This window comes from Mustela nivalis (genome assembly GCF_964662115.1).
Source record: "Mustela nivalis genome assembly, chromosome: 7".
Lineage (NCBI taxonomy): Eukaryota > Metazoa > Chordata > Mammalia > Carnivora > Mustelidae > Mustela > Mustela nivalis.
This window is the reverse complement of record NC_139026.1, coordinates 79,562,670-79,579,548: the sequence shown is the minus strand read 5'-3', so window position 1 is coordinate 79,579,548 and position 16,879 is coordinate 79,562,670. Positions and strand designations below refer to the sequence as shown.

The 16,879-nt window shown below is 35.6% G+C and overlaps 1 protein-coding gene across 10 annotated transcripts in view; it reads right to left on the bottom strand.

The window, feature by feature from the left end:
• Nucleotides 1-541: 541 nt before the first annotated feature.
• Nucleotides 542-16,879, bottom strand: part of MUC19 (mucin 19, oligomeric) — a 345,513-nt gene continuing 329,175 nt past the window's right edge. For 5 of the 10 annotated variants that reach the window (XM_082740734.1, XM_082740726.1, XM_082740725.1 and 2 more), the window contains 12 exons: nucleotides 16,690-16,788; nucleotides 15,399-15,464; nucleotides 9,405-9,458; nucleotides 9,035-9,088; nucleotides 8,140-8,169; nucleotides 5,452-5,483; nucleotides 5,203-5,365; nucleotides 4,824-4,861; nucleotides 3,348-3,458; nucleotides 2,349-2,388; nucleotides 1,592-1,700; nucleotides 542-903 (listed from right to left, as the gene is read on the bottom strand). In XM_082740734.1, coding sequence (XP_082596860.1) covers nucleotides 720-903; nucleotides 1,592-1,700; nucleotides 2,349-2,388; nucleotides 3,348-3,458; nucleotides 4,824-4,861; nucleotides 5,203-5,365; nucleotides 5,452-5,483; nucleotides 8,140-8,169; nucleotides 9,035-9,088; nucleotides 9,405-9,458; nucleotides 15,399-15,464; nucleotides 16,690-16,788 — 980 coding nt within the window. In that variant the 3' untranslated portion in view covers nucleotides 542-719. The remainder of the gene's footprint in view (nucleotides 904-1,591; nucleotides 1,701-2,348; nucleotides 2,389-3,347; nucleotides 3,459-4,823; nucleotides 4,862-5,202; nucleotides 5,366-5,451; nucleotides 5,484-8,139; nucleotides 8,170-9,034; nucleotides 9,089-9,404; nucleotides 9,459-15,398; nucleotides 15,465-16,689; nucleotides 16,789-16,879) is intronic. The other 5 variants (XM_082740728.1, XM_082740730.1, XM_082740731.1 and 2 more) reach the window with 5 other exon arrangements.

Below are 16,879 nucleotides of genomic sequence, written 5' to 3'. Positions count from 1 at the left end.
AGGTGTAAATTCAGAGTTATATCAATGTGTCTGTAACTCACAGAAGAGCTTGGGGTTGGAGACACAGGTCGGAAATTCTCAGTGTATAATGCATCTACTTGTGTCTAAAATCATCCAAGAAGCCTGAGTAATATGAGATGAATGGGATGCAACTTTGGAGAACTGAGATGTCAAGAATGGTGAAGGTGTCCACAAATGTAGGACCACTAGTAAAAATGATGTCACAGAAACAGCAAGAAAAATGTTTCAAGAAAGAAAGAGTGAAAATGGCATCAGACCCTACTTTAAGAATTATAAGACCACGGGTGTTTTAAGAAGAGAAGTTTCATAAAATGAAAGGGATCATGTAACTGGCATAGAAAAGGGAAGAAAGAGAACAAAAACTTAGTTTCACTAAGCTTGGCTGTGAAGGGAAAGGATGAAACAGGATAATGTCCTCACAAGATGAAGAGTAGAAGAATATATTGGAAAGCCATGATGTGACTCAGTTTCCCCTTGAGGTATAGTATTCTTATGGCTAGCAATAAAAACATATGCACAATTGCTTGCAAAGTTGTATTTATTTTTCAGATCCAGTCAACAAGAGAACAAAATGCCTCATAATGAAAACTCACTTTTTGAGTGAGATACAAATGTTTAGTTATTCTACTTAGTGATCATTTTTGTTCATTTATAAAATAAATACCTAGCCTGTTCTACCCGGAAATGTGATAATAGTGTCAACTGACCGCTGGGGTTACAGATTGTTGGCATATGTCTGAGCAAGAACAGGTTGTGACGTGCCTGTATCTGTAAGGTATTGTACTGCCATCAGGACAGCTAAGAACAACTTCTCGGAACTCATAGTTATCTTCTCGGCAGCAAAGGCATGAATTTGTCAGCTTAAAGAGTGTATAATTGTACCTAAAGAAAAAGAAAATTCAGCAATAAATGTTTGGGGATATCTTCTGAGACAAATGACGTCAATGTTCAAATTATAATTGTTGAAGTGATTTAACAATCCTTCCAACCAATTTATTCTTTTCCTATACCTTGCATTTCCCCATGAACTTCTGATGTGAATCAGTGATATTAGAATGTAAGACCAAAAGAAATAAATCCAAAATGGAAATGTATAAGGTCATAATTAGAGCATTATGGTGCAGATACATAAACAGATTTTTAAATATACTTCATGCCAAATTATTTTTCTCTATATATTAACCTGTACATGAAAGTATCCATGAAAAAAATATATATATACATATATATATGTATATATATATATATAATGTCTAACATGCAAGTGATGGTTTAGAAACACATTTTCAAACAAGAGTTCTTGCTCAAATACTTTGAGTAATCACTGTGTAAAAATAAATACATTTGCCATGAACATATTATGTTTGATTTCTTTAGAAAACTGCTTTAAAATGATTCATCGCTATTGAAAATGTTTATTTCTCAGATCTCAATGTTTCAGATCTTTGTTTTATCAGGTCTTGATCATTAGCTGTCATGTAAAAAATGTTCCATGTAATGTTTTAAAAGCTTAATTTCCTCCACAATGTTACAAAATTAATGCACAGTACACATTCAGATAAAAACTTACCGGACAGTCTTCTTGCATTCCCCTACACACCTTGCCATCTGGACCCTTTTCTGGCAACCACTGTACTTAATAGTCACATTCACAGGTGAAGATCTACAATTAGTCTTACCTAAAACAAAATGGACAACAGAGTCATAAATGAGGTTTAACATTAACAATTGCTAAGTCTCAGTTTTCTTAACCTTAAGTAGAGAATAACAACAAAAAATACTTCACAGCATTGTTGAAGGGATTAACTTCCTCAGAACCTAGCCCAAGGTACCTGGCTAATATTCAATAATTGTCTTTAATAAATGTTATCTTTTATGATTGTTATAATTACTATCATAGAAGAAGGAGGAGGGAGGGGACAAGGGGAAAGGAGGAGGACAGAGGAGGGAGGGAAGGGGAGATGAAGGGAATGCATTGTTTTTGACAACCATTTCTACTTTTTGATTATCCTTATGATCTAATATATCAATTTACAACACAACCTGGTGATATTAGGAGAGCAAACTACATTTTTCTCCTGAATATTAAATGTCTCTCTTATAAGCATCATTGTTTTTAACTGGGAAGAATGTTTCAACCAACATGAAAAAGAAACTACATTATGTACAAGTATCAATTATTAGTTAAAACATATAGGTTAGACGATCTGTTATGTTAAAAACACAGGAGACTTTCTACTCATGATCTGACATTTTGTTTTAAACAAACACTAAATTTTTGTCAACAGTTGACATTTCCTCTACATGTGGAGCTTAAAGCTACTTACATGTATAGCAACATTTTTTTGAATCATAGACTCGGTCTTCCTATAGGAGCAAGAGAAATAGAAAAGAAGACTTAAAAAGTCTGTATTTTTGTATAAATAATATAACATTTCTTAACTTAGTGGAATAACATTACAAAGGGGAAAAGGGAACAGATAAACAAGATGATCTCTGATCCAGGAAGCATAGATAGTAATAAAAATGAGCCTGAATATTTACCCTGAAATTTTATAATAGTGAGTATAAAGGGAAAAAAGAATTTAAATTCTTCTTCAAAATAACACGCAAAGGGTAAAAAAAATTGCCTCCCTTATTTTAATTGAATAATACCTTAATATTGATATTACTACTGAACACTGTAAGTTTCTCATAGGCAGAACTTTTATCTTACACATTATTATACTCTTATACCTATCAATGTCTCAAAGTGAAAACTCAATAAATCCAGTGTTGTATTTAAGCTGAAATAAAACTTTAAGCTATATTATCAATTATATCTTTAGAAAGAAAAATAAGCTAAGATTGAACCATAAATTGGGAGCACTTATTATTAACTAATTAATTAATTTAAAACTTAAGATTAAAACTTAGCATATTAAGGGGAGGGTAAAAATGAAGACTGTGTCACAAAGAAAGTTCTGAACAGTAAATTTACATGTGATTTTATGAAAAATTAACATTTTTATAGAAAATGATTAACCAGAATCCATAAGCCTTGAAAAAAACAAAGATTTTTTTTTTGGTTTGTTTAAAAATGGTAAAATGCTTTCCAAAGCAACTTAATTCTAGAATAGCACTAAATTAAGTTTTATAGAGCCTGCAAATATAACTTTGCTATGAAAAATATACTTGGCAATAAAAGGTGCGAAACATAGCTGGAATGGAATTCACAAGGAATTTATGTCTATTGGCCAGACATGTACTTTTCCAAATCAGAAAGAAGACAGCTTGTGTTTATAAGAAGTGGATGTTGTTGATCATTACTTAAGAGGATGACTTACTTCTGGACACCAAGTCTGCTTTGGGCAGTCTTGGACCACTGCAACAAAACCAGTGTTGTGGCAGGAGTAGGAGATGCATGGGTTGCTGGGATCATCAAATGAAGCACCAATCTGGGAAGCAGGGAGGAAAGAGAGAACAAACTGATGATTCACCTAGATTTCTTTTTGAGGTTGAACATAAAACATGTTAAAAAAAAATAAAATTCATGTTTAATGAATTTCCAGAGACACTTTCGGTCATTAATTAATATCTAAGAAAGAGTGGATTGAAAGACTCCAAATTCCATGAATAAACCAGTGTGTCTCCTTGAGAGCACAGAAGGTGTCAGGATTCTCGATCCCTGAATGAAGATCCATAGCTACCCAGTTACTCTATTTTTCAAATATTTTCAAGAAAGGTTATTTTATGGTGAGCAGTTAACCAATTATTATGCTACAAGTTTGAGGGAAAACAAGAAATCTAAGTAGAAAAAAATTGTACAAAATAGTTTTATCAGATTACCACAAATGACAATCCCACAAGACATCCTACTTCTGCCTCAGCTTGTGTTCCTACTTCTGCTTGTGTTCCTATATTTTTAAGGTTCTCTGGATTGCTTTAAAAATAATTTATGTTCAAAATTCAAACTCCAGTTTGGGAAACTGTATTTCAAATTGCAAAGTCAACTTTCTGGTAAACTGGAATTTTGTTATTTCAACTATTTTGCATTATAAATGTTTAGAGGTAAAACTTTCCTTTTGTTCTTTAAACATCATCATCTTTTATGTTTAAAAACTGGCATAGTTTCTCAAGTCACTATCATCTTTGGAAAATAAAACCTAAGCAACCCAGAGAGGAATTTGAGTGTGATAAGTTATTGAGCTAAAGACTCTCATTGGCTCTGTTTTATATATTTCTTAACATACTTCATAGATTTTATTTTAAACTTTTTAAATATTTAGTATCACCAGTTCAAATGTATTATCAATTTGAGAACCATCTGGATTTTATGACTTCTTGGTACTTTTTCTAAAAAGTTAAATTACTTTCCAGAATGCCAAATCAGACATCAAAATCCAGCTCTGAATATACATGTCGGTATATTCACATAATGGGGTTCCAGTCTCTGGGGGTTTTTAATTTGATCTCTGACAGTTTGGCCATCTGATCTTTCTGGTTATAATTACAGTTTAACTCTGTTCATTGATTTAAATGTCCCAGAGGGTGCCTTCTCCATCTGGTCTGGTCAGACCCCTGAGAAATTTTATTCAGAAGTTAGGTAGTTAATGATCAAGTATATTTTTCCCCTTTGAACTGAACCTTATATGTAACTGAGTGTTACACTTAATGTTCCTTTTGAAATGAATATAGGGGAAAAAAATGAACAGATTCTGCTCTACTATTACCTATAGATTTTCCATACTATAAGCTGTAAGAGCCTGCCATTCATTCATAATTATGTAAATAAAATATTTTAAAATTAAAAACAGCCTTACCTCATAATCAATACTGTTAAACAAACATGTTCTTGGTTCTGAAAAATAAATACATCATTTTTTCTTAAAGTAAACATAATTCTGTTTTTTTTAATAAACCAGAAACTGTATATGGGATCATATTTATCAACCAGTTAAAATGTTTCTTCCCACAACAACATCATCTCCTTTTAATCTACTAATTATATTCATAACTGTTAATTCTGGGTTTCCTCCACCCCAGAGATAGAGAGGTTTAAGAGGGCAAGTATGATTCTGTTTTATCGATCACACCTATCTAGCATAGAGTTGACATGTATTAGAAGCTTAATAAATATTTCTTGAACACATAAATAAGTAAATAACTCTGAGATTCAAATAATGTATTGTGGATACACACCACAGTATCCAATTTCACAGCAGGTGTCATTATCTTGGAACTTTACAAGTCTCTCGTCAGTTTTGCATGTGGGTGCAGAAGGGCACTCCTTGAGGCTACAGTCCACAGTATTTGCATCAGTACAGGTACACGTGTAACAATTGGCAGTCCATTCCTCTCCAGGCTACAGAAACAAACCAAGTTTAGACTTCTGTTCAAATATAGGAATGACAGCAAATTTGGATTAAAGTAGAGAAAAACTGTACTTACAGATTTCTTTTCTCCCAGTGGACCATGACAAACTGTTAACATGAGATGGTAAATGCTAATTAAATTTGGCAAAATAGAACCATCTGTTATATGTAGATAACCACAAGGTTGCCAATACTGTAACTGGAACTAGGATTTCAGAAACAGAATTATGGAGAATTGTATGGTACTGTAAAAGGGATAAATTACATCCATTTACTTGAGTAAATTGTCTCTGATGAGTATAGGTCTATTTCCTATTTTACAATTCCAGCATAGGATAAATATTAATTTCTGCTGGCAGTGGTCAATAAATCTTATGACTACTCTTTTGCTTACTGTTTTTCAGTCTGACTTCTACCACCATAATCCTACAAGTCACTAAGACTTTGTAATTATAAGGCCCTTATCATAAGGCCATTTATCAGTTTTTCAAGTTCCTTACAATTGCTGACGTTTTTAACTCTCAGGTTCTTGGAAATGTTCTCTTTCCTTCAGATTCAACACTCTGAAACTCCTTTCTTTACAAGCAGCTTTTTCTCTTTCCTCTCATTGCCTCTGCCCTTTCTTTGGCACTTTCTACCATCTCCAGTGTCCACTATAATGCTAAGTGGATGACTCTCAAATTCATAGCTCTAGGCCAGTTACCTCTTGTAAAGTATGGAGCCAGGATTCCCTCAGCCTAATAGTATCACGGCAGATCTATGACGCCCTCACACTCAATATGCACAAAACAGATTATATCACTTTGCCCCTGAAATCAGTATCTCATCTGAACTGGCTTATTCCTGTTGAGAACCAAATTATCCTTTCAATTATTTGAGTTTAAAGTTTAGGACTCATTTTGATTCCTTCCATTCAATCACTTTGTATCCAATCGACCACAAAATCCTGTATTTTCTCTTTTTTAGCATTTTATTTTATTTTATTTCTTTTCAGTGTTTCAGAATTCATTGTTTATGCACTACACCCAGTGCTCCATGCATATGTGCCCTCCTTAATACTCACCACCAGACTCATCCAACCCCTCACCCCACCCCCCCAAAGCCCTCAGTTTGTTTCTCAGAGTCCACAGTCTCTCATGGTTTGTCTCCCCCTCCATTTTCCCCCAACTCTTCACTTCAACACCTTCCTTTCCTGGTTATACTACAATGCTACCACAGGACTTTGTTATTTTTAAGATAGCAGACTAGGATTTTTCCAGAACTCTGGAAAACTCTGACTCGCACTTCTTCCTGATCCAATCAATTCCTTATACCATAGGTAGAATAATTTTTCTAAAGCCTAATTTTCATCTCAGCCCTACCTTGGTTGAAAACTTTTTTTAAAAAGTACTTATTTTTTTTATTTGAGAGAGAAGGAGAGAGTACAGGTGAGTGGAAGAGGGAGAGAATCTTCAAGCAGATTCCCTGCTAAGCATGGGGCCCAACTTGGGACTTGACTTTCACAATCCATGAGATCCTGGCCTGAGATGAAAACAAGACACTTAACCAACTGAGTACCCCAGGCATCCCTTGGCTAGAAACTTCTGATGCCCCTTAGAGACTTATAAATCAAATACTTTCTTTCAGCAACTTCTGAGGTCTGCCACAGTGTGACACCAAACTCCCTTCTCAACTTAGTCTCACTTCTCTCATTTTCATACCCTGGACTAGTCTACACATTGTTCTCAAATTCCAGTTTTGTAGTGAAACTGGACTAAGGACTCCTAAGGACTCTTCCAAAGTACACAGTACATGTAACACATATGTGACACTTAAAATGTGCTCTCTATATAATACATATTTCACACTTTTCAAAGCTGTGATCACCAAGACAGCATGGTACTGGCACAAAAATAGACACACATACCAGTGGAACAGAGGAGAGTCCAGATATGGACCTGCAACTCTATGGTCAAATAATCTTCAAGAAAGCAGTAAAAAAAAGATAGTCTCTTCAATAAACGGTGCTGGGAAAATTGGACAGCTAAGCATAGAAGAATGAAATTTGACCATTCTCTTACACCATACATAAAGATAAACTCAAAATGAATAAAAGACCTCAATGTGAGAGAGGAATCTATCAAAATCCTGGAAGAGAACATAGGCAGTAACCTCTTCAAATTTGGCCACAGCAACTTCTTTCAAGACATGTGTCCAAAGGCAAAGGAAACAAAAGTGGAAATGAACTTTTGGGACTTTATCAAGATCAAAAGCTTCTGCACAGCAAAGGAAACGGTCAACAGAACAAAGAGGCAACCCAAGGAATGGGAGGAGATTTTCATAAAGGACACTACAGACAAAGGGCTGATATCCAAGATCTATAAAGAACTCCTCAAACTCAACACTCAAAAAACAGATAACCACGTCAAAAAATGGGCAGAAGACATGAACAGAAACTTCTCCAAAGATGACAAATGGCTAACAGACACATGAAAAAATGTTCATCATCATTAGCCATCAGGGAAATTCAAATCAAAACCACATTGGGATACCACCTTGCACCAGAATGGCCAAAATTAACAAGACAGTAAACAACAAGTTTTGGAGAGGATGTGGAGAAAGGGGAACCCTCTTACATGGTTGGTGGGAATGCAAGTTGGTGCAGCCACTTTGGAAAACAGTGTGGAGATTCCTTAAGAAATTAAAAATAGAGCTCCCCTATATTTGATTTGCAAGGAGAACAGTGAATGTAGAATGATTAAATTTCAAGTGGAAGTATTATTACCTGGAGGTGGTGGATGTGATGGTGGACATCCTGTGTAAAAACAGATACCACATGTTAGCCTCTAAAGTTACAGAATTTGTTTGGAGGTAAAATTTGTAATAACTGAAAATAATTGGCTATATTACTAGTCTTACAAACAGACTTGTTCTTGTCTACCTTCCCTTTCTGCTCCTCATAGCATTTCAAATTCTACCATTAGAGATTATTCCCCTTGAAGCTCAAATTTTAATGGGAGGGGAATACGGGAATCTAAAGGAGAAAGGAGAAAACATTAAGGTAAACTTCTCTTCAATTTTTTAATTTGGCAGACACTGCCAATAAATAGGACAGTAAAATATATATTCAAAAAGGAAGAGGACAATTCAGATATAGGGAAATATAAGTATTATTATTCATCCAGTTTTAGTCCTTTATCTTTTTATCCTCTATCTATTTTCCCAAAATATTTCAATCTTACTCCATCTCCACCTGAACCAAATGGTTTAAGCTGGTTATATGTTTCAATTTAAGTCTTCACATATCATATATTTTTGTCAACTCAACAATTCACTCAAAATTTCGAATTCTACTTCCAAACTTCTAAAAAATCAAGTTAGTATTTTTATTCTACCTATCCAGCAAAAGGTCAGCCTAGAAGTAACAGAATGTTTGAGAGGAACTTAAAATTGTTACATGTTTAGGTAAAGGGGCCTCAACAACCAATAGGTACAGAAAAAGAGAAAGGAAATTAGTTAAAGATGTGGGAATTTGGGGAATAAATGTCTCTCTACTGAATGATGCTAAGCTAATCCCCAATTATAATGTTTAACAGATTAGCAGAAGCCAATAACAGGAGAGATAAATGACCTAACAGACATAGGTACACTAATCAGAAAGTTATATTGCCATCACTCACTTGTTTGCATTTTAGTTTCAAAGGTTTCCTTGACTTCTGTGGAAGCAGTGACTGCTAAGGAAATAAAAGTGGTGATTGGAGAAGCTAGAGTTTGACTTCTGATAAGCTGTTCTGTCTTCTGAAATGCCACCAAACAAAGTTCTTTTTTTTTTTAAAGATTTTATTTATTTATTTGACACAGAGAGAGATCACAAGTAGGCAGAGAGGCAGGCAGAGAGAGAGGGGGAAGCAGGCTCCCTGCTGAGCAGAGAGCCTGATGTGGGGCTTGATCCCAGGACCCTGGGATCATGACCTAAGCTGAAGGCAGAGGCTTTAACCCACTGAGCCACCCAGATGCCCCACAAAGTTCTTTTATTATTATTTGACTTACCTGTGGTAGAAATTCCAGAAGCAGTGGTTGTTTCAAATGCTTCCCTGGAGGTACCTAAAATGAGAAGAAAAGCAATGAACTTTTTCTGCTTTCAGAAGAAAGGTCCTAAGACATCTCCACATGGACCAAGAGTCTCAGAGACCTGCAATGTACTAATGCATCTATTAGTGTTAGTGCATGCTCCTGTGACTGAAACATAAGAGGTCTATTTTAGCAATCCCCCTGCTGACAGAAATGAATTGAATATTTTTCCTGACCCCAGTAAATTTTTCACTTATAGGTCACTTTCTCTAAATGATACAAACTTTTTTCACAAACCTATTGGTGGTACACATGTTCCTGAGCCTACACAACAGGTCCAGTCATCTATGATGAACCAGCTGATGATGGTCCTGTTTTCCCTGTCACTACAGATGATAGCACAGTTATCCCCAGTCCTTCAGCTGATGTTCCAGTTATCCCTGATCTTCCCTCTGATGGTCCAGTTTTTACTGTATATTCAACAGAATTTCCAGTTGTCCTTGCCAAAACAAATAGTAAAAATTCTTGTCATGTTTTAAAGATGTCATATGTTGTTATTAACCTAGGGGTTCATGCTGCCTTTCCCCTTCACTATAACTTTCAAGCCTCTTCATGGGCACCAGTATATTTCATACTTTTTATTCTATGGTGTAACTTCCTCCTGGTTATGCTTTCAGCAATTCTTTATTGACTATTTTGTATGTTGTGTATGTTCCCAGCAACATGTAGTATTACTAATTTTATCATCCGAACAACACTATGGCCATATATAGTACAACTTTCCCTTTTGATAGAAAGGGGTAGTTTATTTGGGGAATTTTTTCCCCCTTCAGAAATGGTTATTGAACATTTATCAAATGTCTTTTTAGGCTTTATGTAGATAATTAGTTGCTTTTATTTCTCTTAGATCTGTTAGTATGAACTGTATTAATGGATTTCCCAATTTTTAAAACACTTTTGCTAAAAATTAATAGGAATTATTATTAAACCTTATTTCGTGTGCTTTAGATTTCTAATTTCAGCCATTTGCTGTTTGCATGCAAACTCTTAAGTTGCTACTTTTGGGGGGCTTTTCACTTTTTTTCTCTTTTGATAAGCTATATTTTACAGTAACATTTTTATATAATCCATTTAGCATCCTCCCAATTTTCTTTTCAGGTAGTATCTACTGGTTCTCTCTTAATAAAGAATAATAATTACTAATGTTATTTCTTCTTCCCTTCTCCTTATCTTGTTCTGTACTTTCCAATTTAAATGCCATTTTCTTTCTTGATATTATTTGTTTTTACCACTTTAATAAGTTTGAGCTACTCTTGTCTGGTTCATGAGCTTTAAATAATTTGACTACATCTAATTAATAAGATTATTACATCTTCCTTCTCTTTGCTGATGTAGAATATATATTGGGGTTTGGAGTCAACAGCCAAGAAAGAATTCTTGAGATGTCTTTGGTGCAAAAAAATTGGTTTTATTAAAGCACGGGGACATGACCCATGAGCAGAAAGAGCTGCACTCGGGTCATGAAGAGTGGTCCCTTACATACTTTCAAGTTGGGAGGGGGTTAGGGATAGCTTAAGTCTTTAAGGAATTTGGAAACAGGATTCAAGGACATTGAAGGGGGTAGCTATTGTTGGGAAAAAGCCATTCATTGCTGTCTAATAAAACCTTAATCATGAGACCCTTCTGATATATATCGGTGGGTGATATACTTGGCAGATGATTGCCAACACTATCGGGAGTAAAGATAAAGGAGGTTTCCAAAGGAATTTGTATACATTAAAGTAGAGTTGCAGGATCCTGGGAGTAGGGCTAAGATTGCCTTTTCATTTAAAAAACTACTAACACTCAGGCAGCTGAGTTCCTAGAAGAATGGCACTCTGCCTGTTTCAAGGACTTGCCAATGGGCTGTTAAATAGTAAGGAAATTTAATTTTAATTTTTCTCGTATCTTTATTTCCAACATCTTCTCCATTTATCCATTTATTACTATGATATTTTTAGTTGGTCAAATAGGAAATATTTATGAAGTTCTTTTCCACTTTTCTTTCAACTTTGGTTCCAGCTTTAGAGCTAGAGTTAAAATTTGTGCTCTAATCATTTCAGTCATTTTCAAGGCATCTCTTTGCTGTTTAACATTCATCCTCTAGTGACTTTATTATGAAGGGCTCATGGGTACATAATTCCCAGAATTCCTTCATGTTTTCAACTATTTGCCTAGAGCTTGATACCTGAATTACATTTAGCTGCACTAACAACACTTAGCCCATATTTTTCTTCTTTGAGTTTCTTAATGCTATTCTGTCTTGTCAAGTCTGATACCAACCTAATCTTTCTTTTTCTCTTTCTTTCTTTCTTTCTTTCTTTCTTTCTTTCTTTCTTTCTTTCTTTCTTTCTTTCTTTAAGATTTATTTATTTATTTATTTGACAGTGAGAGAGAGACAGCAAGAGAGGGAACACAAGCAGGGGAAGTGAGAGAGGGAGAAGCAGCCCCCCCCCCCAATGTGGGGCTTGATCCCAGGACCCTGGGATCATGACCTGAGCCAAAGGCAGGCTCTTAATGACTGAGCCACCCAGGCATCTCTGATTTTCTTTCCTTTTGAATTACTTTCTCTTTTCGCCTCAAGTTCCAGAGAATATATCTTTCAAGTCTAACAGATTTCCTTTTCTTTATCTTTTTCTGTTTCTTTTTCAAGTCTAACAGTTTTCTAAATCAACTCATCAAATTGACTGTTAAAGATTTAAGCTTCCAGGTATATATCATAGGTCCCTTCAACATAGAAATTTAGAATTTCTCTTTTAATTGTAGGAAACTTGTCCTGGTTTACAATTTACAATTTTAAATATTAGTTCTGTTTCATTGCTTTTGCTTCTCCAGAAACTGAAATAATCTATATGTTGGATATTTTTATCTCTTTCCTGTAATGATGCCTAACTCTGATCTACTTAAACTTTTAATATGTCTGCAATATTTTTTGGATCTTCTCAATTCTATCCTCTACAGCCCCTGCCATGCTTTCAGTCTCATATATTCTCTGCTGGGTAGAATGGAACTGGCTTGTATTTTTTAGATATTTTGTCTTTATTTTTTAATATTTCTCCTGAATTTTCATCAGTTCCAATTTGACATCTTCCTACTATTTATCTATTTTGACACTTAGTTTTTTAATTTATAATTCTGATGTCTATAGCTGCAGTTTGTTTCTTATTTTAAATTCCTGTTAATGTTCTGTTTCCTTTGTTTCATGACTAGATTTTTAGTTTTCTTGCTATTGCTGAGAACTGCTAAAAATATATACATTATATCTATACATATAAGTATAAACTATGTATATATGTCGGTATATATACACATATGTGTGTGTGTGTGTGTGTGTGTATACACACATACATATAAATGTATACAATTATATCCTTTCACGTTGGAAGGGGGTTAGGGATAGCCTAAGTCTCTAAGGAATTTTGGAACAATCTTTCTATAGATATTTGAATTTTATTTTTCTTTTTCATGTTTTTTTGCATTGGATTTTCCTGGAACATATAAAGAGATTTTATGGAGTGGGGATGAAGAGACTTTAGTGTGGCTTACCAGATTTCTCAGATCAAGGGCTTCCTTTTATGTTGTTCATGGTGAAAGGAAGTTTCTTTTTTTTAAGAGGCATCTCTTTTTTGTTGGTCTTCTAACTCATACTTACTATCCTGTTTTCTTGAGACCCCTGGCTTTGAAGATTTCCTTCTTTCTTTCTTTCTTTCTTTCTTTCTTTCTTTTTTTTTTTTTTTTTGACACCCAGGCTACAAAGATTCTTCCACCTTCCTAGTGTCTCTCCCTTGCCTCCAAGACAGTCTGTACCTTCACAAGACTGCTTGACCTCATTCTGTGAACTTTCCTATCTTCTTTATTTCAACTCCACATGAAAAAGGGCTCTGAATTGCTAGGTCTCAGACCTTCTCTCAGCAGTCTTGTTCAGCGTAGAGCCCTTTCCCTCAAGGGGTAAACCCTATTCAATGCTATGTTCTACCACTATTAAGCAACTCTCTATACTCCCCTCTCCTCTAGAAAGCCCTGACCTGATTCTCAGAGAACCACTCTGAGTCCCAGAGCCATCTTCCCCAATCTTTGGAGTCTCAGTCTGCTCTGTCCCTCTAAACTCCCAAGGTGTGGGCCCAGTGATATTACATTTTGCCGAAGGAGGTATGTGTAGATTCTAATGTATGCAGCCACCATTTTACTGCCCCCCCCCCAGCTGGTTCACCATTAAGCTTAAATGCTACCCAATTCTAAGATCATCAATGCAAATTAGAAATCAGGTTAGTACAGATCACACCCTGCTGAGGATGATATGATGGGACACAGCCAAAAAAATGAGGACAAACCTTGTCTGATTTCTCAGGACTTGGGGTTCTAGTGCCTGTTTCTCCAGGGGTGCTGCCACCTCCAGTCCCAGAGGTTGCTTCAGGCAAGACTCTAGGCATGGCTTAATCTTACAACAGAAACTTAAGTTAGCTAATTAAAGTATGAACTTGATCATCTTTGGAGGATGGCTTACAAAAACAAAAATTTAAATTAAGAGGCTTAATTCTTTCTGGTACAAATAAGGGGAGACCGCCCCCTTTCTTTTTCTTAGACCATTTGCTTTGGAATATTTGTCATTTCAGATGTTTTCTGTCTTTGAAATGTATGTATATCTTTCAAAAATCTGAATAGGCTTCTTTCCAGCTTAATGACTCAGGAAGGTCTTTCTCAAGGCCTTGGGAACTATCTTTTGGGGATGTAAACATCAAGGGAGATAGTACTCTTATCTCCCTCTAGGGACAAACCTTCCTCCTTTATCAGGAGGATAAAACCCCATAAAACCAGTTAAGTAACCGTCACCCCAATTAACAGGTGAATTTAGGATAAACTCTGTATAATAAATGGTGTTTTAAAGTTTTCTTATTTGAGAACCAGTAATTATTTTTCCTGAGAAAATGTATGTAAAAATGGTCTGCTTGTAAGATTCCTGTCTTTACAATCTCTAAATGAATTTAGCTCATAATTTGCATCACTTGCAAGTTTAACAGTTATTCCATTGAAAACTGTTTTTTTCTCTACTGTCTTTGGGCCTGGGAATCTGGGTTGAAAGAAGATTTTGTTTTTAATTCTATGACCCTAACAGCTGAAATATGACTGTCCTTTATCCCATTAAATTGAATACATCCTTAAAATTTCACTCAACTCACTCATGTTTTGAGGTTTTGCTCAAGTTAAAGTATAAAGATATAGTCATAGTGTACTGATCATAACATCACTTTATTTTTAAGATAGAATAATTCTATCTTGTTTTTAACTCTGACTAATTAGTTCCCTAATAGAATTTCCTTTTGAGTTCTCATTCCAAGCCTGTCATGGAACATTTCCTTGATTTTGATTCTTTTCTGCTATAATGGTATTTGCCTTTGCATATATATAAATATTAATTATTTTTGCTCAAAAATAAAATTCTAAGGGAACAAGTACATGACAATTCTGTTTTCTAGAGCACTCAGTGTGATATTATTTACATAACAGAGAAGTATTGATTAATTTTTGATCTCCTGTTTTGACATTACACAAATAATGATAATTAAATTCTTTAGGACACATTGTCTCTGTCAAAATGTTAAGTAAAGAAATCAACTGTGGAGTATAAGGAATAACATAGAGGACATTAGGAGAAGGAAAGGAAAAGTTAATTGGGGGAAAAGTTAAGAGGGGGAGAAGAACCATGAGAGACTGTGGACTCTGAGAAACAAATTGAGGGTTTTGGAAGGGAGGGGGGTCCGGGGATGGATGAGCCTGGTGGTGGGTAATAAGGAGGGCATGTATTGCATGGAGCACTACGTGTGGTACATAAACAATGAAATCTTGGAACACTGAAAAAATTAAACTAAATTAAAAAAAAAAAAAGAAATCACATTTCCATTGCCTGGATTTATTTTGATTATGCTCTTTCAGTACCTGGTGCAACAGAAGTGGTTTCACCAAAAGCTACAAAAGTGGCTGCAAATCCCCTATCCGCTGCTCCTAATTGAAAAGAACATTGGCAGTCAATTCACAAAATGATTGTCAGACTTAGTACATAATCACAAAAGACACCCTGTAAATTTAAATCCCAGATAAAAAAAATCACATTCCAAATGGGACATACTTAATATTAACAAAGTATTTCTTACCTATGTGAACTTCACAGTTCAATGGCACCTTGCATTTATAACTGGCAATTCTAGTCTAAATAAATGGTTGTGATACAAATGATCAAACAATACCTGTTCAATAGTCATAAAATTAAAAAGCCATTGAAACTATAATCATTGCTAAACTGACTTAAATTTCTCATGAAAACTTGAGTTCCCAGCTATGTTCATGATGGAGCACTGTCAAAATAAGCAATCGAGCCTGCAGCTTATAGCTGAATATCAAACTGGCCTGAAACCAATGAAAGGTGATCTAGTGGTCATGCGTTCACCAATTCCCGTGGTACTTCCACAGATTCCTGAATTTATAAACTGTGTACTGGAAAACCATATATATTAATATATATTTAATGCAGTAAAATAGTAGATTTGAAGGAAAGATTGGAGAAAACAGCAAAACAAAAATTCACTAAAAACTGTCCATCATTTTTATGACATTCCCAATGATTCTTTGATATGTCAATAATACAAATGAACAACAACAACAAAAAAAAACAAGGGTGTGATGAAAGATACTTCCTGCTTTGGCACTTATTTTAAATTTTAAAAAAGCTATATTCTCTCAATGACATCTTAACACAGTCTTTGACAGTGTGTTATCTTAATGAGGCTCAAATGGAATCACCCAAAGTTAATCCCCTATATATTAAAAACTACACAAAAAATGTATAGGGAGCTTTGGGGCAGCAAAATACATTGCATTGCCCTCGCCTTTCAAAGAACTTTAAATACAATGGATCGAGGGAAAGCTTCATGCATTGGCCTCAGCTCTCACTGGGAGCCAGATGGGCAAAGCATGACCCCATGCCCATCCAGACTCAGGCTCAGAAGTCCAGAGGCAGGAATATGGGCATTGTGACCACACAATGCTCTGCTATCCATCACATTTGCATGGAGACCCAAGAAACACTGCCGAGAAGAAGCCCACACAAACCAGGACGGGGGCCACCCAGGAGGACGAGCAGTACCAACTGGTTAGGATCCCCTCCCTCAGAAGCCACCAGCAGCTTCCCGCAGGTCAGGAAGCAGATGTTTTCCACCTTGTATTTCCATACCTGCTCTGTCTCCCAAGGTTGTGCCTGGGCCAGCTGAATCTCCACTTGTCTTCTCACTCCCTGCAGCTGTGGTGAAGCCTTCTGTACCTTCCGGGGTCCCTGACACAACAACGGGGAAACGGTTTGACTCCTACACACGCAGGGGTCTGCATGTCCCTCTTCCCGGACAGGACAGAAGTCAGGCTTCCCA